This window comes from Vigna radiata, chromosome 11 (assembly GCF_000741045.1).
Source record: "Vigna radiata var. radiata cultivar VC1973A chromosome 11, Vradiata_ver6, whole genome shotgun sequence".
In the NCBI taxonomy this organism is placed as follows: domain Eukaryota; kingdom Viridiplantae; phylum Streptophyta; class Magnoliopsida; order Fabales; family Fabaceae; genus Vigna; species Vigna radiata.
In genome coordinates, this window is record NC_028361.1 from 7,209,211 (window position 1) to 7,231,629 (window position 22,419).

Genomic DNA, 22,419 nt, shown 5'->3' on the forward strand with positions numbered 1-22,419 from the left:
TATATATATATATATATATAAATTATTAAATATGTTTGAATTATTATATTTTATTAATTAACTTATTAAAGTGAATTTTTTAGATGCATAATCTAACAATTCGTATCAAAGTATATTAGTTTATGTTTAATTGTTATGAACTTTGATTTGGATTAAATTAATGAATGCTTTTTTAAAATCATAAGAAAAAGAAAACTTAATTTGAACTCTAATGTTCAGAAGTCCTAAAATTTATAACACGAAAAACTTTAGAAAAGGAGAGTTGAATAGAGTTTTAAATCTTTTTGTAAACAGTGTTTAATCTCTTATGTAAGGGTTAAAGTTTGCAATAGTTATTAAACACTTGAGTGTTTAAAATAATATTTTGGGAAAGTATTTGAAAATAAAAGTAATAAGACACATTTATTTTTACACTAGTTCGCTCCAATGAAAGGCGACAAGAAGTTTTGTAACACTGCTTTACGTTTTTTTGAGAGTTGTGAAGGTTTCGTGTTTTCACAGCTATCACAGACTAAGGAGGTTCTTTCACTATCATTAGTGTTTCCTGGTGGCTCCCTCACGGTGCGACGGTGTGGTGGTGTCTATGCCCTAGTTTAGTTGTAGGGACGCACTAGCAGTAAGTTTGACGCACGATAATGGAGATTCACAAATCTAGGTTTGGATTTGGTATTGCAGTTGTTCGTCACAATTGTCGCAGTGCTGAAGCGGTGGTTGGCCGAATCACCAACAACGAAGCATATCTAGTTAATGGTGGTTATTGGTGGAAGGACATCTTGTTATGGCTGAACATGCTTCACACCGTGGTGGGCCAATCTGGGTTGGGTTGAGCATTTTTGAAGTGTTGGTCAATGTAGCTGCTTCATAGTTTGGGTTAGGACCTATCACTTATGTATTAGGATTGTGTGATCAGGATAAAGAATTAGTTTTAAGTTTAAAATAAAATTAATATTTAAATTGGTGTTTGGAATAAATTATAAGGATTCAATTTTGGTCTTGTTTATAATTTCGAATGAGTTATTTGAATTAAGAAATCACCAAAGTGAATCTTCTTTATTTGGGGTATTTGGTAAAGGAATTATGAATGTTTGTGTTTATGTATATCCATGCGGGTATTAATTAGTCCAAAAGAAGTTTAATATTTGGTCAGATTTTGTACATACCTATGATGGTAAATGTTTGATTATATGGCTTTACGTGGCAACAATAAACCAATCCAAAGATATGTTTGTTTTTTAATATGTTTTATTATCAATGTTTGATCATTGCACCAATATAACCCTAGTTAATATTATACTATTAGTGAATATTACTCTCCAAAGACTTGATATTGATGGTGCATCATTAGGTATCTTGATATGAAATATACCATTATTTGAATATTTTTTTTATAATTATTACTTTACAACGTGAGATTAATTGTTTTGTTTCTCTTGCACTAAATACAGTTATGATTGTTTCGATATATTCTAAATTAAATTTAGCCATGGTCCTTAACGGTACACATTTTAAGGATTGGAAAAGGAACATAAAGATAGTTCTTGATTGCATGGATCTCGATCTCGCGTTAAGGATTGAGAAACCTCATTCTTTTACAAACTCTAGCACCTTCGACGAGAAAAGAGATTATGAGAAGTGAGATTGCTCAATTCGCATGAGTTTGATTATCATTAAGCATGACATTCCAGAGGTCTTTAAAGGTGCTATATTTGAAGAATTTACAATTGTTAAAGATTTCCTTACTAAGATTGCAAAGTGATTTATGAGAAGTGATAAGGCGAAAACAAGTGTGCTTCTTTAAAGCTTGGTTTCCATGAAGTATAAAGGTAAAGAAAATGTGAGAGAGTACATCATGGAGATGTCAAACATTGCTTCAAAACTTAAGGCATTAAAACTTGAGTTATCGGAAAACTTACTCGCATGTACGTGTTTGGATATAACATAAATAGTTGGGGTTTTAGACAAATATTTAAGCAATTCATGAATGAACCAATAATTCATGTTAGCTGGTAGTGCAGTTTCTTGTCTCAATACCAAGGAAGCCTTTACAACATTATTCACTATGGTTGTAGAATTTGTAGCATGCTGAGACATCAAATCAAGAAATATGATTGATTTTTTTATCATAAGGCTAAGAATTGTAGAAAAAATACAAAGATCACTTAAGTTATATTGTGCCACCAAATCAATTGTATTATATTCTAACAACAAAAAAAGCTAGAACAAGTCAAAATACACTAATACCAAGTTCCTAATTATTAAAGAAAAGATACACAGTGAATAAATTTCAATAAAACACTTAGAAATAAACTTCATGATAGCATATATCTTCTTACTACTTACATTTCATGAACATGTTACTAATACGAGTGTTTTGATTTTTTAAAGATCTTTAGTTTAATGAAATTTAATTACTTTTGTAATTTTTTATTTTATATTTATTTTCATATATGTATAACATTGTCTCTTGAATATATTTGATTTAACAAAAATATTATTCAAAAATTGCATTTTATATATTAAAATTCTTATATTGATCTCATTTAAATAAAATAAAAATAAAATATATAATTTTCATACTGTACATTTTATCTAAATTTATGTCAGTTAATTATGTCAATATTAGTCATTATTGTTAAGTTTGATTGTAAATAATATAATAAAAGCTATTTTAATTCTATATACAAATATAATTAATGATGAAATTTTTGTATATGTTATTGAACTTATAAAATCTTAAATATTTTATAACAATTTAAATTATATATATATATATATATATATATATATATATATATATATATTTTAAATATGTTTACATTATTATATTTTATTAAATAATTTATTAAAGTAATATGATTAATTAATTATGATGAAAAATATATGTTATCAAAAAATTATTTTATAGAAATCATGAATAATATTTTAATTTTTTAAAGAAATAAATTAAAATATTAAACCCCAATAAAAGTAACTTAAAAAAATTACAAAAAAAAATCATAATTATTATTCTTGTTTCTTTCATTTCAGAGAGTAAAATTAAGCTTTAATACATCATTTGGTCCTTTCTTATGGTGTTTTGGTTCAAAATAGTCTCATCTTTGAAAAAAGTTCACTAAAGTCTCATATTTCAATAAAAATTGTTCAATGTTGTCCTTTTGGCAGACGACGTTAAAATCTTAACGGTGCATATGCTAGCATGGCGAAACGTTGATGAGCTGTCAAATTGGAAGCTTAGGTGGCTTTGTGAAGTAATTTGCATGTGTAAATAATTAAGATAAAAATAAAAAATGACATAAAAGAGGTTAAAGTAAAAAACCCTTACCCTTATCTAATTACGCGATTTCTGGGTTTTTGGTGTTGGAAAGTGGTGATTTCTGGATTGTATTGATGATTCTATTGTTGAATCCTTGAAGGCACAAGTGGAACTTCGTACGGAAGTGAGGTAAGGTATCTGAGCCAAATTAGTTAATGTTGTTGATGTTTTATTTGGGGGTTAGGGTTCATGTTGTTGTTCTTGGTCATTCCATCACTCATGATAAAACCAGGTTGGAATCGAAGTTATCCTTTCATGTGGGGTAATTCCTCGTTGCAAATGTGGTGTCTGAATCGTTCAAAACGCAATGAACATTAGCAAAAGCAACATTTTTCAAGCGCAACAAAGATTTTTTTTTAAAAAAGAAAAAATGAAGCAACCCACGTTCAATTGAAGTCAAGTTACTTGCTTTTGGTGATTAAATGCATCTGGATTCATAGATCCATCCAAAAGCCATGATAAAACCCATAGCAATTGGCAGGAAAACAGAAAAAAAAAAAAAAAAAAAGGAACATCAGAAAGAGAGATGTATTTTGGGTGAGGGGAGGGGAAGGAATGAAAGCAAACCGAATTGGGATTCGGTTTTGATAATTGTCTCTTGATTCGCTATTGCCAGATGATAAGGAATCGATGCAGTTTCCTTGCTGGTTTTGTAATTAGAAGTTTGAGCATCAGGTTCTGATCTTGCGCTTTGAAATGTTTCATGATTGACTGAGGTTTACTTGGTCTATTCACTCTCCCTGTGTCTATGCAATGCATGTTTTTTCAGTACCTCTAATTGGAGATGTGCAAAGGCTTTGGGTGAATACTTAGCTGAAAGGAATATTATGGGAATTTGTGAGTAGTTTATGTAAAAAGATATTCTGCGAAGAATATTGTTTTCTGCAATCTGCATAGGTTTAACCCTTTTAATTTAATCCACACCACGTCAGCATCGAAGTAAGTAGGTAATTGAATTTCCACCATGCTAGCAACTACACCATTATGATTTTAATAACGTCTATAAAAAGTAACATATTGAACATTTTTTAACAAATATGAAACTTTAGTGATTTTTTTCTAAAATTGGAATCATTTTGAAAACCAAAAGAAGTGGGACCAAAGTAGCTATTCAACCTAAAATTAATAAGTAACTAAAGTGGTAGAGCGAGAAAACATCATATACCAATTTAAACTATTCTGAATGAACGAACAATCCAGATACACTTACACTTTTTGTTCTAACATGCCATGGAAGGGTTTATTCCTCATTGATTCATAATCTAACATGCCGCTCTCTTTCTGACTCTTGATCATCTCCACGCGATCCGAACCGTAGGAGGACACAACGGTCACTGCAAGACCATGTTCGTGCCTTCTGCCTCCGTCGCCTTCGGTTTGGGAATCGTCACCTGACTGGACTGCCCGGTTCTCTTCCCGGAACCGCCGGTTTTGCCTAACAGATGCCGTAGAGAGAGAGAGGAATTTTAGAGAATTGAAGAATTAAAAGAGTAAGAAAGGAAAGAAAGTGTGGGAGTAGGATTTGAGTTTAGTTACAATACGACTACTGTGTAAATTTTAATGATAGAAGAGTTAGAATGATCCGGCACACGGCGTTGGACCCAGATTTTGCATACAAAGTATGTGGTGTGCTACAGCCGTTTTTGCTGTCACTGGCAAAGTCTTCGAATCCCGTAACGCTGAGACAATGCAGTCAAATCCACGCAAAGCTCATTGTCTCCCAATGCATTTCACAAACCCACTTAACCAATACTCTCTTGAATATGTATGCCAAATTTGGTCACCTTCGCCATGCCCATATCCTGTTCGACTATATGCCTAACAAGAATGTTGTCACCTGGACAACCTTAATTTCCTCGCATCTCCGAACTGGGTCACTCCCAAAAGCCTTTGAGATGTTCAATAAGATGCGTGAAACGAATGAGAGGCCCAATGAGTACACGTTCTCTGTTCTGCTTCGAGCTTGTGCCACTCCTTCATTGTGGGGAGTGGGTTTGCAGATTCATGGTCTGCTAGTTCGATCTGGGCTTGAGAGAGACAAGTTTGCTGGGAGCTCTATTGTGCATATGTACTTTAACTGTGGCAATAATCTCGAGGGTGCATGTCGTGCTTTTCATGACTTGTTGACGAAAGACCTTGTTGCATGGAATGTTATGATTTCTGGGTTTGCTCATGTTGGTGACTTTAGCATGGTTCATAGGTTGTTTTCTGAGATGTGGGAGGTCCAAGGATTGAAACCCGATGATAGTACGTTTGTTAGCTTACTCAAGTGCTGTTCTTATTTAGAACAGGTAAAGCAAATCCATGGGCTTGCATCTAAGTTTGGTGCCGAAGCTGATGTTGTGGTGGGAAGTGCTATGGTTGACTTGTATGCCAAATGTGGGGATGTAAGTTCTTGCAGGAAAGTCTTTGACTCCATGGAGGAGAAGGATAACTTTGTTTGGAGTTCTATCATTTCAGGCTATACCATGAATGGTAGAGGCGAGGAAGCTGTGCATTTTTTCAAGGACATGTGTAGACAAAGGATTAGATCAGATCAGCATGTGTTTTCGAGTACTTTGAAAGCTTGTGTTGAACTGGAGGACTTTAACACTGGAGTTCAAGTGCATGGCCAAATGATAAAAGCTGGGTATCAAAAGGATTGTTTTGTAGCAAGTGTGTTGCTGACTCTCTATGCCAGTTTTGGTGAACTTGTGGATGTGGACAAGGTGTTTAGAAGAATTGTTGATAAAGATATTGTAGCGTGGAATTCGATGATCATGGCTCATGCTCAACCAGGGCGAGGATCTAGTCCCTCTATGAAACTATTACAAGAACTTCGCAGAACCACCTCGTTGCAAATTCAAGCTGCCACCCTAGTTATTATTCTGAAGTCTTGTGAGAATAAACTAGATTTTCCTGTAGGTAGACAAATTCATTCACTTATAGTAAAATCGAGTGTGAGCCATCATACTTTGGTTGGCAACGCATTAGTTCACGTGTACTCTGAGTGTGGACAAATTGGTGATGCATTTAAAGCTTTTATTGACATTGTCCAAAAAGATGACGGTTCTTGGAGTTCTATTATTGGAACTTATAAACAAAATGGGCTGGAATCAGAAGCTTTGGAGCTATGCAAAGAGATGTTGGCTGATGGAATCACTTTTACCGTTTATAGCCTTCCATTGTGTATTTCAGCTTGCTCACAACTTTCAATTATACAAGTGGGTAAACAACTCCATGTTTTCTCTATCAAGTCTGGTTACAACCGTCATGTGTATGTAGCAAGTTCCATCATAGATATGTATGCTAAATGTGGAACCATGGAGGAGTCGGAGAAGGTTTTTGGTGAACAAGTAGAGCCGAATGAAGTAATTTATAATGCTGTGATGTGTGGATATGCTCATCATGGAAAGGCACAAGAAGCCATAGAAGTATTTAATAAGTTAGAGAAGAATGGTTTGACCCCCAATCACGTAACTTTCTTGGCTGTGCTATCAGCTTGTAGCCATTCAGGTTATGTGGAAGATACTTTGTATTTCTTTACATTGATGCTTAACAAATACAAAATTAAGCCAGAATCTGAGCATTATGCATGCTTAGTTGATGCCTTTGGCAGGGCAGGAAGGTTAGAGGAAGCTTATCAAATAGTGCAGAAGGATGGAAGTGAATCAGCATGGAGAACATTACTAAGTGCTTGTAGGAATCATAATAACACAGAAATTGGAGAAAAATCTGCAATGAGGATGATAGAATTGAATCCCAGTGATCATGCTTCGTACATTCTTCTCTCAAACATTTACACTGGAGAGGGAAAATGGGAAGAAGCTCTTCAATGTAGGGAGAAAATGGCTAAAATTCGTCTGAAGAAAGATCCAGGCAGTAGTTGGTTGATTTGAGGATCGCTTAGATGTGATTTATACTAACGTAATAACAGTGCAATTTTTTTTTAAAAAAAAGTTAATAAAATAATCTAAATAACTATTTGCTCTCATAAATTAATGCATTTCTATATATTGAGCTGATAATTTTTTTCTTTTTTGGTTTGCCATATGTATTTTTCTTTTTATATATTTTACTTCCCATTTCTAATAATATTTTACATTTTATTTTTTGTCCTAATATATTAATCTCTGACAAATAATGAGTCATTTGTTAAATGATCATATCAGTTATTAATTACGATGACACTTTTATTTATTTGAATTTTGTTTTAAAAAGTTAATTGATGTGATGAAAATAGTAGATTTTTTTTAATCTTCTATCTTTAACGATAAAACTTACGAAAGGGTGTAAAAATGGGTAATTGATAGGTCGTGCATGATTTTTTTTTTCTTCTAAATTCTCCATTTTCTATAGATTTCACCGTTAAATAAGAAATATTAAAAAATATTGAAAGAAAGAAGATATGTAAACATTAACAAAAGCAGAAATAATATTTTTTTTTGTATCTTAACATTTTCTCTTAACAAAATAAATTTTACAATACGTATAAGTTCCACTCAATCAATGCTATGATCAGTAGTAAACAATTCATCACTTTATTCAATCGACATCAAAGACCAAAAGGTAGACTAAAATTCAGGAAAGACCAAAATATAAATTGCTTTATTAAAGACCAAAAACAAAAAGATGTGTTAATCTTACTCAATTAAAATGATGTAAGTTAGAGGTAGAGATTAAAAAGGGTAAAAATTTTATTGAGAACCAGGAAAAAAAATAAAATTGAAGTATGCAAAAACATCTTAAGCCTAAAATAATATAGAAGTTGATGCGGAAATACATGTCGCTAACCATAGACCTTCTTCCACTATATTGGAATGACAGACCCACCAACTAATGTGTAGTTTATTTCGTGTAACTGAACACACATCAGACATGTATAACCACGAAATATTATTAAGTGAAAGGACATTTGATTGTTCTGTTCTGTATTAAGTCAATCTCTGGCAAAATTAAGTCGTCCAACATACAATATTCATGTCGGTCACAGTTGAAGCAAATTCAAATCATCCAATGCTCATACAAATATTATACAATCAAATTGTTCTAAGATACAAATTGCAGATGAAGATATAGGAACGATACCGCTGTAATTCAGCCCCATGGAATTTCCACATTTCCGCATCAATAATAAGTGATAGCTTGGTCCAACAAGTGCTCATAAGTGGATATTTGGCATCAAATGAGTATGTCTATGCTTTACCAAAAAAATTCAGAATAATTGATCAATACTTTTCCTAGCCTTGAAGACTTCTTTTGATTTTGTTCATCTAAAAATTAAGATATGTAAACTTTTTACCTCTATAATTACAAATTTTAATCCCCATCCTCAATTTTTTGGGCGTGTGTATCTTTCACGAGTTCCTTTCTCCTACTGTTCTGACATGAAATGATCAGCTGATTTTTACCTTATTTAGCTATCCAGAGTTAACCCATTATCATCCTCATCTGTAGGATCTTCGGGTGATGTTGCCTTTGGAAAGAATTCTTCATTGGGGTACATCTGACGAAATAGCTGCGAGAATACCACCACCAAAATAGTATGCTCAGTTACAGGACTATGAATTATTAATCAAGGTTCGTAAATTTGGTCTTAACGCAATCACTTGCCAAAGCAAATGTACACGTGCATAAATATTTTCCAGTTCATTTCCCTAATTTTCATTGGCAAACAAAAATGACAAGCAACTAACCCAAAATAAGGTTTGTAGCTAGCTACTTGAGTGACAACAAGAAGTCAGACAGAGATAATGAGAAAAAATATTTTTTTCAAAATGAAGAATGGTCAGACAAACCTTCTCAGATGCATCTAAAAGGTCATTGTAGTTCAGATGTCCATCCGGTGTAGAAGTGGAGCTGATCAATTCAAAATTACTCTGAAAAAGAGATCACCGTATATCCATAGTCAGAAAATGATCTCCATGTCAATGTTTACTCAGGTTACAATTTTGAAACACATTCATGACAAAATTAAAAAGCAATGTCTAGTTAGTTAACAGTGGTTTTGTTCTTTGAAAAATATAAGATATGTGGTCGTAGGGCCCTAATACTTACTAGATATAAAAAATAAAAATATTTTAAAAAATAGACAGGGTTATCAGGGTACAGTCTCCATAATGATAAAAATAAATTCAAATGAGTAATGAGTGTTACAGTAAAGGAAACAAGTGCACATGCAACAACATGCAGGTAAAAGAAAATACTATTGAAGAAATAAAGCTGTGAATATGTATTAGAAGCACACCACAATTAATTTCTGAATATACAATGCACTCCAGAGCACAATCGGTTTAGTATCCTCACTGTCACTTTGAATACTTGAAATACTTTCAGTGTTTCCGGATACAGGCAGTGTGAGAAGAGCATTCATGGCTGCTTTTAGTAGATTCTTTCCTTCATCGGCATTATTGCACAAAGTGGAAAAATATAAAATAAAACTGACGAAGAAAACGAAGACATGTCAGTTTAAGTTCAGAAGTTCAGAGGGGAAATATAAATATCATAACTAGTAGTTGAATATGCATATGGTAACACGGCGCAGAACTTTAAACGTAAACTATGGGAGTAACAGTCACTATCCTGGGGCCATCGAACAATGTAAAAGATACAATGACTATGAAAGAAGCCTGCGAATTATCAATAAAAAAATGTTTCTAAATGGGAGCAATTAAATTATAAAAATATTTTTATATACAATATCAACTTCACACACCCAACCAAAAATTAAAAATGGTTCACTTTTTCTTTATTTTTTAATGCTCTGCAGCTTAATTCCATCGAAGAATAGGCATGATTTAAAAAGGATAATGATACTTAAACAACATTTTTTTGACAACATTTGAACATTATCTACGTGTCATTCTGTGATTGATCCAAAATTACTCCACAATCAATAATAATAATTATAAACACCACCATGGACCAATTACAAAATGACACATAAATGATGTTAAAATGTTGTCAAAAAAATGTTGTCTAAATATCATTTAAAAAACCGAACCAATAGAAACGTGGAGCCCATGCTTGTTTCTTGGGTCCTTCATTTTCTTAAGAAAAATACATTTTCCTCTTTTAAGTGTTGGATGCATCCTTTTGATAAAATAAAATGCAAGCTACTTCAAAAGGAATTTTCAAAATGTAATATGAAGATTTTATTGTGGGGTTTGACAACAAAATCGAGTTTACTCTTTTGTTCAGGCAGAGCTTTAGGGAGGTTCAATCATGGATAGAGTTAATTAACTCAGATTTTTATATGTAGAATCTGATTTGTTAGAAGTTAAGATAAGCAGAAATAAAAGATTAAATTTAAAATCAACATTTCAATTTCTATTTGGCAAGAAACTTACGTTCCCTCAGGACAAACAGCAAGATTTGATCCTATCTGAAGAGATTTGATTGATGTCATCTGTTCGGGATACAAAGCTACAGGCAATGGAGAAAAAAATTAATTTCTCTCATATTTTAATATGCCTCTGATTATAAATGCATAGTTTAGATTTCTCTTACATCTAGGAGGATACACCACTGAGCAATTAGATACATCTGGCTTTATTGAACTTCTTGTGATGCATATTCCCCTAGCCACCATTCCTTTAATATCTCTCTGACTCAACATTTGGAGCCTTTCACAAGGAAAATCTCTTGGAGACAAAGACAATGGTGATGGAATAGTGAAGGATGGATCCAGAATCAGTTGTTGGCTATATAAATCTTGACCTGAAGCTAACCTAACACCTTTATAAAGCCCAGTAGCCTGCAATTCAGGTAAAAATTAAAAAGATGAAATTCCTTTTGCACTTGGCTTCAACCTCATCTTTTCTCACACAAAAAACTGCTAGATAACAAAAACCTAAGAGATATATATATATATAGTAGCACCTTATCCATAAGCAGCGAAACAACTGGCATTCTTAGAACCTGAATCACAGAAGTATAAAATGTAAATAAGCAGATATGGTCAACAAAACAATAAACAAAAATAATTTTGAAAACATTTAAGCAGATACATACTTAACAAGGTCTTTAGTTTGCCAATAAAACATCATAAAACATCCAAATATTAATATCAAGAGAACAAAGATATAGGAGTTTCATCCCAACCCTAAACAAGTAAATCGTTATGAAAATAAAGCACAGAGATAGTAGTTTCATTAAATGGAATAATATAACAAGTATCCTTGTGTAGTAAAATTTGAATTCATCCCTTCTACGGCAACCTCAATCCTGTCTTTCAGAAAGAAAGAGCCAGAAAAAACTAAACATGCCACATTCCTTGACAACACGATAGCCAAACCATGTTTCCTTCTACCATACATTAGGTATGATGACACTCATGTAACAGGCAGGGCAAAAACAGAAGAAAGAGAAACAGGCAATATGCACTTAGCATCTAGAATCAATTTATAAACCAATGTTTTTACTTTTTTGTTTATTAAACAAGTTTTCAAACAAAAATGCAACCTCTAGAGAAGTCACAGCAACTAGAAAATTTCTGTAATAGTCATCCATTGTAACTTACATAAATGCAACCTTTGACAGCAGCACGGCGACAAAAGGCTTGTGATAGTTCTCCTTCGCCATAAATAGGATAAAGCAACGCACCAGGGGCATTAGGAAACCTGAGTGAAAAATTATAAGTATCTAAAAAAGAAAAATTAAACAGCATCCATTAAATGAAAACAAAAAAAGGAAAATGTAATACATGAAAGTACAAGAATATGAAAATACCTTCCAACAGATGAGCTGTATTGAGCTAAACAATCAATTCCAACTTTTGTTTTGAGCAAATCTTTACAAACCTCATTACTGTCTTGATCATAATCTACCAGAGCTATAGCATACAAAAGAATCCTGTGGAAGATAAAAAGACTTTACCTTAGCGTACTTGAAGCAGGTCAACAGGTTATGCGTGCATTCTGAGTTGACATACTTTACTAAAAACCATCAATGAAATATGAATAAATAGTAGTTCTCTTCATCACAGGAGAAGATGATCAACTTCAGTTTTCCAAAGTAAAATAAGGCTTCAAGCAGACAAACAAACTGAGCACTAAAGATTTCATGTGCTATTATCCAATGTCCAGATTTCACTTACATGGAGCATACAAATCAACAGCTTCATGGAGAGAGACAATAAATATAATCCAGACACTAATAAAGCATCACTGCATCAATTCCTAAGGAAACTATATCAAAACTGTACAAAAGAATCTATTACACCATTCTTTAGTGTAAGCCACTTCGCTTGTGATTCAATGTTGATTTTCATATAGCAGAACACCTAAAATTCCCAGTCCTATTTCCGCCTAAGAATAACCATGAAACATAAAGGTACACGATAAAATAACAAACAAGAAACTGCAGGCGGAGCAATAGTTTCTCCTACTTTCTTCCTGACTAGGGTTAAAAATGATAAAGAACCGGTGGTGAGTGTAATCTAGAAGTGAAGAAAGTTTCATCTGCAGAATGGTGGTACTTATAGGCTAATAAAACACCTTTATCTACAGGTCTGAAGACGTACATTTTACAATAATGTACATACTTTTAATAATATCATACATAGCAACTTGAAAGTCCTGTAAATCAGACAGGACACACAGAATGAAAGGCTAAATAAACAGATTGCTAAGCTGAAGAAATATGATATGCTGTGCAGAAATGAATGAAAATCAAATCTCACTAGAAACAGAAATGGTGAATACGATTTTATCTTAGGCGGCAACTTCATTTTCTCCAAGAAACTAACAAAAGGAATCTCCATATCCTCCTCCGAAATTTTCTCCTCCTGATTATCATCCAAGTGCTGCTGAACTAACTTGAAGAACCTCATCAACTGGTTCTTCTCCTTCAGCGAAAGCTTCTTGTCTCTGAAAATCGCTCCGCGAGAATCCGGCACGTTCGCCAAACCCCCATTCGGTTCGTACACGAAGCTTTCATCGATTCCTTTGAACTCCAAATACTGCGCCGCGCCAGATTTCAACAGCAGATCGATCGTCCTGTCCGCGCTGAACAGCGCCCTCGGACCTCCCAAATCGATGTTGAATTTTCTCGAATTTTCGCAGAGGAACGAGTATTCATCATAGCATGAGATTTCCACGTCGGAGCAGATGGGTTGGTGGACGAGATCGACAACAACGTATTCGGAGTCGGTGGTTGTGACGACGGCGGGGAGAGGGTTGGGGGAAGTGAGGTAGGAAGTGAAGTCTAGGAAGGAAAGAGAGGCGAAGTGGCTGCCGTAAAAGGAGTTGGGATCGAGGTGGAGGATAGTTTTGCCGGCGGCTGATGCGGCGGCGGCGACGACAGATTCAGATAGGCCGGTGCCGACGATGATGAGATCGAAGTTGACGGGGTCTATGGGAGGGTAGGATAACGGGTCTTGGGATTCACTCATAGCGACTACGACGGCGCGTGCAGGTTGATTGCGTCTGTGTCGTGCGAGAAAAAATGGTTTTAGTTTGACTGTGGTTGAGATCGCTAAGGTTTAAGGAGGAACATTTTTAAGGTTTGAGATTTAGGCACATAACCTTACAGGGTATGTTATCTTCTATGGGTTATCTTTTCAGTACATTACTTTTGTTTTTAAATTTAAAAAATATATTATTATTTTTTAATTTATATTAAATTAATGTTCTTTCGTGCGAAAATAATAAACCTATTTAAATGATCAATTTTTAAAACAATATTTCAGAAAAATACTGTATCGAAAATAGACTTCAGAAGTTCAAAGAAGAAAAGGTTTACATTTGCTATGTTAACAGCCCCAACTGTGATAACTTTATATTTAACGACTGTCATAATTAGTTGAACTATATCACTCAAGATATAATGCAAAAGTATTATTATATGTATAAATAAAGGATATGTATTACGTATGTGATTACAAACACATTACAAACGGAGTGAACATATCTATACACTAAAACAGACTGAAAAACCTACAAGTTACTTACAACCAAGTCAATGATCCAGCAGACTGGGAAGAGAAATACAAAACCAAATTTCTTACAATTGTCACATCTATTTAACGCAAACATCTTCATTCTACTTCAAATCCAAGATTTGAAGCAGCTCATGAATTTTTTTACTTTTAAGTCAAAACACTGTAAAAGGGATCCAAAAAGGTATTATTTATTTGCTATAAGCTCGACGGACAAATCTGCAAACTCTAGCGGATACTACTAACCACGATATTATCCCAACCTGCAATGATAAAAAGAGATCATTGGAAACCACTCTAAATTAAAAAATAAAATAAATGAACTCTGCAGACAATTAGCTGAACTGACCAATTTATTCGAGTATTACACTTGAATCCTTTAGTATGCGGAATGCTTTGGAGAATAAAAGATGGTAATGCTTAATGATTGAAAAATTAATGATTACTATCATACATAATACTTAAATGTATAGTTTTTATAACTTCAACTATTAATTTGATATTTTTTATACTTTATTAGTTTTAAAATACATAGAAGATTTTTTTACAGTACATACTTATAATCTTATAAATAGTGAAACAAATAAAATTAGTTCCCAACAATGAGGAGACTGTCTTATCACATTTTTTAGTAACTTTGCTCCCTATATTGAATCAACAAAATAGAATAAACAATACAATAACGTAATTATATCTTATTAATACACCAAACCACTAATTCCCTATTACGAAGATAGAATAGTTATCATATTTTACTACTAATAGACCCAAAAATGTTCTTGAATTCAAATGATATTCGAATTTTGCCAAAAAAGTTTAGTCATTTTTCTGTTATCAAGAGTTCATTTCATACGTCGATTTTATGTTAACCGTAACTAAATATATTTAAAAAATAACTATTTCCCTTTACTATTTGGGTAAATAACTTCATTCAATAATTATTGGTAAATAACTTCATTCGATAATCATTGAATAAATTCTCATTAAGTAATCACTTTTTATGACTCATTTTGTATAATATAAAATAAATAAATTTAAACTAATTGCATATAAATTGTAATATTTAGCAAAAATATAAGTTCTAAACTAAATTCTTATACAGGTTATTCTGGAAATTTTAGTAAAACAACAGACAATCACATTACGATATTTCCCTGCATTATCCTAAACATATAAATACGTATTTAAATCGTAAGATAAGTTAAACAAGATTTTCAAAAAGTAATTTTAGGTAATCAACACAAAAAGCACCATTTTAATCTTTAAAAACTAGTTTCTTTCAATTAAATACTAGGGCTGATAGTGGTAGTAACCGAACTCGGCACTGCAAAAATGATGGCAACGATGCACATTAAGAGACCTTACCAAGAGATACCTTTCCCAACCGAAAGATTCCTCAAAGTTAAATAAATAAACGACAAAAAAAAATAAAAAATCACCAAGAAAGGGAAAAAGGTCCAAGCAATAGTTACCGGGACACTGTTACTTTGAACTCCTCCGGACTTCCAAGATAACCAGCTCCCTACAAAATATGTTCAGAAGTCAAAGCAAAATCTCCTAATTTCTTCTTTCTCAAAAAAGAAATAGCAATTACGCTTATGAATATTTGTAGGCTCATCATTTGAATGGATTAGAAATTCAGAACTTAAAAATAAAAAGCTGATTTTTGTATCGCAAGCTAGAAAGTCTGCAGATATTGTTCAAATGAGTGAAAGGGTTAATTATGCAACTTAGTAAAATTAAAGTATTATTCAATCACTATTGCATTACCAAATGGTTGCACAAGTTGCCGATGTACGCTAGCCACAGGAACACGCCAAAACCAGATAAGCAGCAATGCATATGTTAAATACTACATGGCAAAGCCAAAAAGAAGTGTATTATAAATCTTTACCTAGAAATTCTGTTAACAAAAATTATATTCATATATACATACACATACATCTTAAGATACCTTAAATATGAGCACCGCTTTTGAATATACAGCATAATCTTTGTGACTTGAATTTCGGTCTGCATAATATCTTGAACTATAACTTAACAAACTCGAAGGTAAGAAAATGAATTTAAACTAACTAAGCAATAAAGGTTTAAAATGTAGATGAAAACCATATTCGTGTAGGGGGGAAATGTCATGAAGTAATATTTTTAGCACAAAAAATGTACAATTAAGAATGAGAATCAGGTTGCCTAAACTTATGGCCTAACGTGTAGGAAATATAAGGATGTGATTCAAACTTTCTTTATAAGTACATAATACACACTCCTATAATACTTTTAATCACACTTGTTCTTCAATCACAACCAAATTTCATGATTAAATTTTCTTTGCTATTGTTGTAGTTTTAAGGAGATTCTTACAAACCAGATTCTTCGCCAGAAAGTATATTCACTATTTACTACTAAAATTGAGATAACCTTGCATTGTTGATCCGTTCATCAACTTTGGTTTTATATGGTGCTTGTAAAGACCACATAAACTGATACACATACAATTCTTGTCGATTTAAATTTGAACTTTGCAATGTGTTACTCTACACTGTAGGAACAATAAACTAAATATTTCACTTTCAGTCACACACTCATATCAGAAAGTAGAAAAAAAACTTTAGAATTGATTCTAATTCAATTGATACACACCAAGCAATGTGCTTTTATAAACAAATTCTCCTAATTAAACTATTACAAAACTCATTAGACTAAGTAAACTAAGAGAGGCATGGATTGGAAAGATGGAGCCATGATGGGATAAAAGTTGCGACTTAATTGCAGCTATATTAAACAGCTATGCAGTGCTGTCGGGAATGTTTTTATTAATAAGAGAGATAACAATGATTGGTTTTTCTTAATTGCACTTCATTGCACTATTGCACGGGATAAAATAGGAAAAGTAAAAAACTTGCAACAAGAAATAAACTCACACTTTGAAAGTTCCTTCTCCTTGGCAGTTGCCATCCTTTTGAGTTTTGCTGCTTGTGCAAATGTTGATGGCCTGAGAGGATAAAGAGAGACACAAACCACACCATAAATTTTCCAATCATATCTTGCAGTCATCTCCCTTTTCAGTGATTTGTATTCATGCATGCTACTTAATTTTTCTTCCTCCTATCCGCCTGATTTCTCTATTTGAATCTACCTATAGTTTCATAGTTGGCATTGTCTTTCCTCCTTTGTTCAACTAGTTTAAATAATGCCAAGTATTCCTTACAATCTTTTTTCAAAATTGAAATGAACTTCAATATTTTAGTGAGTATCGATACTTCTCTGTCGAAGATCACTTCAATTTTTCTCATTCCTTATTCACTTTTATTTAGCATGGAATTTTACTGCCATAAATCTGTAACACTCGTCAAAATAGACTTTAAACAAATTTATAGATTCATCCTTTAATTTCAAATTATCAACCCCAAAAACATTGCAAAATATTTTACCAATGCAAACGATAAAACCAACTCAAAACAGAAAAAGGGTTCCAAAAGAGAACCCCCTTTCTTTTCAGCACGGGAAACATTGTTATAAAGCCTTACTTACTGCGACAATAAACTTGCCTCCTTCAAAAGTCGTTTTATTTCTTCACGCAACTGAGCTTCTTTTTCTCTACCAGATCCACTCTGCTGGAAAATCATACGCCTAGATGTTAATGCCACAAGGTTTTGTTTCTCATTAACAATAAAGTATCTTATTTGGTAAAGCAACGAAACTTCAACATCAATCCATCCTTTGATTAGTTTATAACGGGAATGAACGGTATGCGACATTTGAATTTATAAGCTTAATCGTGAGAAAGGGTATAACATTGTTTTTGTTTCAAATTTCAATTGAATAACAAAAATTAGAATGATACCTTGGCAACCTGATCGAGGCAATAGTATGCAAATTGAAAAGAAGCAACGATCAGAAATATGAGAGGTGCTGCTAATGACCCTTCACGTTCATGGCTTCCTTCGTCTTCCATAATTCCCTCGCTTCCCTCGTTCGATTCCAATGCCTGCGTTTTGTTTTCTGATAGTTTCTTTTCTGCTTTCTGGTTCCCCCGCGGGGAATACAAAAATGGGCCAAGATATCGGCTTTCCCTGTATTGATTCGGCCATTAACCTTATTGGATTTTCTTTATGCAATCCTATTATTACTAAATACACTCTCCATCTAAGAGAAAAATACTAGAGTACCCCTCACTACACCACTTCACGACTGAAAAACTTCTCCTAAAAATTCTATTCCTAAATGTATTTAATGCATTCTAAAAATTTTATTATGGAAATTTTATTCTAAAAATTCTCTTTTGAAAATTATGTTTTGAAAAATTTACTCTCAATGAGACATATAATCTTGAAGTCACTTTTAAAAAAGATAAAACAATAATTTTAAAAAGGTTTAATACCTATTTTAATCCCTCAATTTGTAAGATTTGTTCAAAGTTGTCCTACATTTTTTTAGCCATTCAAAGTTATCTCATATTTTATAAAAAACAGTTCAAATTGATCATTTTTGCTTACGGCATTAAAAAACTAACGGAACTTGGCCAACTTGTCCAATTTTTATTAAGTGGCAACTTTGTGGCCTCATTAACGTGGCACATAGTATTTCAAAATATATAGGGTTTACTTTTTTCACTCAAAAACCAATGACGTCAACACCCGACACCGCGCCGTCCCGGTGCAATCGAAGAGTCATCGACACTGTGTTTGGTGTCGTCGTCGGTGACACTCTCGTTCTTCCTACATGACACAATCCCCCAATGAAAGTTGCTATTAGCTGCAGAAATTTCCCAACCTGTTCAAAGGCACAAATGTTCTGTAGATTCAAAGTAGCTTGAACGCAAAGTGGCTTTATGCTCCTAATTTGCATTCAAGCCAGCAAAATTAATTATCTTTTGCAGGTTACAACATATGATAGGTACCTTCTCACCCATGGCATCTTGAATAAGAACTGTGCCACCTCACAAATAAGCCACCATCCTGATTTTGTTCCCTCGGGTCCCACAGAAGGGTTCTTTGGAAAACCAGAGAGTGTTTAGCAGCAACAGATGTTACGAAATGGGTATGTGAGTTCTAATTCCTTAACTTTTGAGTTGGTGTGTGTGGGTTGATTGGATTGGGGTCTTTCAATTTTGATTCCTAAACTAACTCAGTAGTCACTATGGGCTCTTTCATTAAATGCTATGCTCTCAATCCATGACAATATTCACTCCTTTTCATTTACATTGCAATGCAAACCCCTTTTCCATCTTCCTTTTCCTGGCAACATTTATTCTTACAACATGCATGGTGAATCATTTCATTCCATGGAAACCAACTAGCTGTAACTTTCAAATTAAATTGTTGCATATTTTTTATTTTGGCTTTGATTTATCTCCAAGGTCGACAGAAGGTACAAGTACTATCGAAATCAGATGAAGAGCGTGGTGTCGTCGTTTAAAGCGGTGGCGGGTAATGGTGTTACCACGGTGTACTCGACGTTGGCTTTCACATGTCAAGACATTTCAAATGTTTGAAGGATGGGATTTTGGGGGCAGATTCAAGCAACAAGAAAGAGGAAGACCTTGAAGATGAGACTCTTCCTAATTTTGCCAAGAGGATGGTTTGCGTCGTACTCCTCCTTTGTTTGAAGTAGAATCTTCCAGTAACTTGGTAACGTTGTCACATAATAAAAATTGGACACGTCACACAGTTGCCACATAATAAAAATTGAACAGGTTGGCCAAATTCCGTTAGTTTTCTAACTCGTACGCAAAAAGGATCAATTTGAATCGTTTTTTATAAAATATAAGATAACTTTGAACAACTGAGAAAAGGTAAAACAACTTTGAACAAATCCTACCAATCAAGGGAGCAAAATAGGTATTAAACCTTTTAAAAACCATAAGGTATAGTTAGAAATTCGGGGGTGAAAAAAACATTTTTTTTTTTTCATTTTGAATGCTGTGTAACTAATTATGATTGAATAATAATAATAATAATAATATAACAAAGATTTGTTACTATTTTCATTAAATTTATCTAAAATTGTAAACAATTACTGGAATTGATTTCGATATTTAAATTTTACAAAGAATTTGAACATGGGATTATTGTTTACTTCTGATAATTTTAATCATGACGATGATTTGGAGAGACAAAAACATGTATGTCTCATCCCAGTCCCAGATAGATAGAAAATAGAATAGGCAGAAACAGAAAGAAACCATGGCTGGTCCCGGAAAATGCTTCCTCGTCACGGGTCCTCCGGTGAGAAACCCAACGCCGCCATTTTTTTCCCTCTCTTCATTCTCTGCTAATCGGTTTCGATTTGTTTGATTGATCTGATCAGGGTGTGGGAAAAAGCACTCTGATTATGAGAGTGTTGGAGTCCCTCAGACTCAATTCCTCCATCAAGCTTCAGGGCTTCTACACTCGTACGTAAGCATTTGATATGATACCTTCCTCTTCTTTCACTGTAACGTATGACATGATATGATGCTTTTGTAGGGGAAGTTAGGCGCGCAGGCCAAAGGGTTGGTTTCGAAGTGGTCACTCTTGATGGTCGCATCGCCCCACTTGCGTCCCTCCACTTTTCAAGGTACAGTTTTTATTCTTTCTCTTCTTAGCTCCACAACATTAGTATCCCATCTTTCTTTCTTTCCTTTTGTCTGTGGACCCATTATTTCGAAATTTGTGTTTCTTGGTCACGCTGCTGTTGGGTCTTCGTTCATTTTTGAAGGAAAGGTTTTCTTGTAAAGATGAGGACTAACAAAAAATACATCCTTAGTACACTCTTTCTACTGGCAAACTCTCTTAATGTTTAAAATTTGTTGAAAACTATAGCATCTGCAAGAATCCGTGAAATAAATTTTAAGGGATAACAAATATTATGTTCTAGAGAGTATGTTATTAGATTTTTTATTTTTTTAGTCCTACTTGAAATAACATAACACAGCATTGACTAGATTGTCCAGTATTTGTCACTATACAACTCTGTCTATATGATTCAATGGTTTTCTTTTATGGCATTGGATTTGCAGCCCTGAGTCTGTCGGATGGCCTAGTGTTGGCAAGTATAAGGTTGATGTAGCATCTTTCGAGTCACTAGCACTGCCCGAGTTACAGGTATGCTCACTTTCTTTAATATCGTATGCATTTTTTTTTTCTTTGCAGCAGATTAGGTTACTGCATATTCTGCAAACTATACGACCATTCTTATGTGCATCTTCCAATTGTGGTATAATACTCATCAACTGTTCTCTTGGATTTTTAAACTATTGGTGTTGAATGTATTATTCCGCCATATCCCATGTATTATATCAGTTTTTGAGCTTTTAAGACTTGCATTCAATGACTAGGTTAGAGAAGGCACCAGCCTCTTCATCATTGACGAAGTTGGTAAGATGGAGTTATTCAGTTCGTCATTTTTTCCTGCAGTTCTAAGAGTTTTGGAGTCAAATATCCCAGTTTTGGCTTCAATTCCAATTCCAAAATTTGGCAGAGACATACCAGAAGGTAATCATTTTTCCATATTTTCAAGTCCCCATTTCTCAACCAGTATCTTGTTTCTTTCTGAACAGTGCTAGGAACAGATTTCCTTTGTTTGATTCTTAAAATAAGCAAGATAGGGTAAAACCTGTCACTAGGTCTTATAGGCATGAAGCTCAAAGATCTGTAAGATATAGACGAGGATTTGTTGCAATTCTCTGCCTAATTTTCTTTGCTGAACTTGTGAATGACTGATGTTGTCAATTTCTGAAGTTGCAAGGTTGAGGAATCATGCAGGGGCAACTTGTTTCACATTGAACGTTGGTAACAGAGATGCTGTCAGAGAACAGATACGATCACTATTGGAAGATCTGTTGATTAAACACTAGTCATTGCAAGTTTGTGGTCTGAACTCAACATGTAGATTTTCAGTTTCAAACCAATTATGATGGGTTAACACTATTAAGAGTAGGGGGGAAAATTGCAATTCTTAGTTGAGTCTTAAATAAGTTGCTGGTGAGTTAGTTGAGCCTTAACCAAGGCATGGAGGTGGTATTTAGTGGTTTGAGATTTGCTAGAGTCATGCATGACTTATCTTCATGATTTTTTGTAATGACTCATCCATATGTGACTATATTATGAATAAATTAGATGACTTATCTTCAGTTTTGCCACCTTTTGACTGTATTGCGGACAATTTCTTTCGCGGGTAAAGATAGTGAAAGTCAATCTAAATCCAT

General features: G+C 33.7%; 4 protein-coding genes across 6 annotated transcripts; 2 read left to right on the forward strand and 2 right to left on the reverse strand.

Annotated features, from left to right (window-relative positions):
• Positions 1–4,463: 4,463 nt before the first annotated feature.
• LOC106776695 (pentatricopeptide repeat-containing protein At4g39530-like) lies at positions 4,464–7,350 on the forward strand. The gene has a single exon (XM_014664174.2). It carries the CDS (start codon positions 4,891–4,893, stop codon positions 7,189–7,191), a length of 2,301 nt encoding a protein of 766 aa, XP_014519660.1. The 5' UTR covers positions 4,464–4,890; the 3' UTR covers positions 7,192–7,350.
• Positions 7,351–8,169: 819 nt separating this feature from the next.
• Positions 8,170–13,844, reverse strand: LOC106776312 (rab escort protein 1). Of its 3 annotated transcripts, none has more exons than XR_001376888.2 (10): positions 12,997–13,844; positions 12,023–12,145; positions 11,814–11,913; positions 11,174–11,212; positions 10,802–11,048; positions 10,642–10,717; positions 9,540–9,732; positions 9,091–9,171; positions 8,595–8,810; positions 8,170–8,487 (listed from the first exon to the last, which is right to left on the reverse strand). XR_001376888.2 is itself a non-coding variant. In XM_014663722.2 (9 exons), exons 1-9 carry the CDS (start codon positions 13,683–13,685, stop codon positions 8,709–8,711), a joined length of 1,650 nt encoding a protein of 549 aa, XP_014519208.1. In that variant the 5' UTR covers positions 13,686–13,844; the 3' UTR covers positions 8,170–8,708. The 3 variants fall into 3 exon arrangements, 1 of the variants encoding a protein (XP_014519208.1); XR_002666062.1 differs by having other exon boundaries at positions 8,170–8,492; XM_014663722.2 differs by having other exon boundaries at positions 8,170–8,810.
• A 273-nt stretch (positions 13,845–14,117) lies between these two features.
• LOC106776696 lies at positions 14,118–19,143 on the reverse strand. Its single transcript, XM_014664175.1, has 9 exons — positions 19,140–19,143; positions 18,869–19,004; positions 18,076–18,304; positions 17,763–17,845; positions 17,153–17,223; positions 16,186–16,244; positions 16,002–16,083; positions 15,704–15,753; positions 14,118–14,494 (listed from the first exon to the last, which is right to left on the reverse strand). Exons 1-9 carry the CDS (start codon positions 19,141–19,143, stop codon positions 14,423–14,425), a joined length of 786 nt encoding a protein of 261 aa, XP_014519661.1. The 3' UTR covers positions 14,118–14,422.
• Positions 19,144–20,331: 1,188 nt separating this feature from the next.
• LOC106777265 (cancer-related nucleoside-triphosphatase homolog) lies at positions 20,332–22,344 on the forward strand. The gene is made up of 6 exons (XM_014664831.2): positions 20,332–20,458; positions 20,541–20,625; positions 20,699–20,789; positions 21,232–21,316; positions 21,550–21,706; positions 21,953–22,344. Exons 1-6 carry the CDS (start codon positions 20,417–20,419, stop codon positions 22,066–22,068), a joined length of 576 nt encoding a protein of 191 aa, XP_014520317.1. The 5' UTR covers positions 20,332–20,416; the 3' UTR covers positions 22,069–22,344.
• Positions 22,345–22,419: the final 75 nt, after the last annotated feature.

Bases quoted from the DNA above. Each gene is read 5' to 3' on its own strand.
- LOC106776695 (XM_014664174.2), top strand. From the start codon at position 4,891: ATGATCCGGCACACGGCGTTGGACCCAGATTTTGCATACAAAGTATGT.
- LOC106776696 (XM_014664175.1), bottom strand. The intron at 18,305-18,868 runs GTGTTGACGTCA...GAATCAATACAG, and splicing joins CCGGGACGGCGCGGTGTCGG to GGAAAGCCGATATCTTGGCC. The intron at 17,224-17,762 runs GTAAGTAAGGCT...TTATCCTCTCAG, and splicing joins GAGGCAAGTTTATTGTCGCA to GCCATCAACATTTGCACAAG.
- LOC106776312 (XM_014663722.2), bottom strand. From the start codon at position 13,685: ATGAGTGAATCCCAAGACCCGTTATCCTACCCTCCCATAGACCCCGTC. The intron at 11,049-11,173 runs GTGCTACTATAT...CCTGAATTGCAG, and splicing joins TTTCGCTGCTTATGGATAAG to GCTACTGGGCTTTATAAAGG. The intron at 8,811-9,090 runs GTTTGTCTGACC...GTATTCTCGCAG, and splicing joins TTTTAGATGCATCTGAGAAG to CTATTTCGTCAGATGTACCC.
- LOC106777265 (XM_014664831.2), top strand. From the start codon at position 20,417: ATGGCTGGTCCCGGAAAATGCTTCCTCGTCACGGGTCCTCCG. The intron at 20,790-21,231 runs GTACAGTTTTTA...TTGGATTTGCAG, and splicing joins GCGTCCCTCCACTTTTCAAG to CCCTGAGTCTGTCGGATGGC. The intron at 21,707-21,952 runs GTAATCATTTTT...CAATTTCTGAAG, and splicing joins TGGCAGAGACATACCAGAAG to TTGCAAGGTTGAGGAATCAT.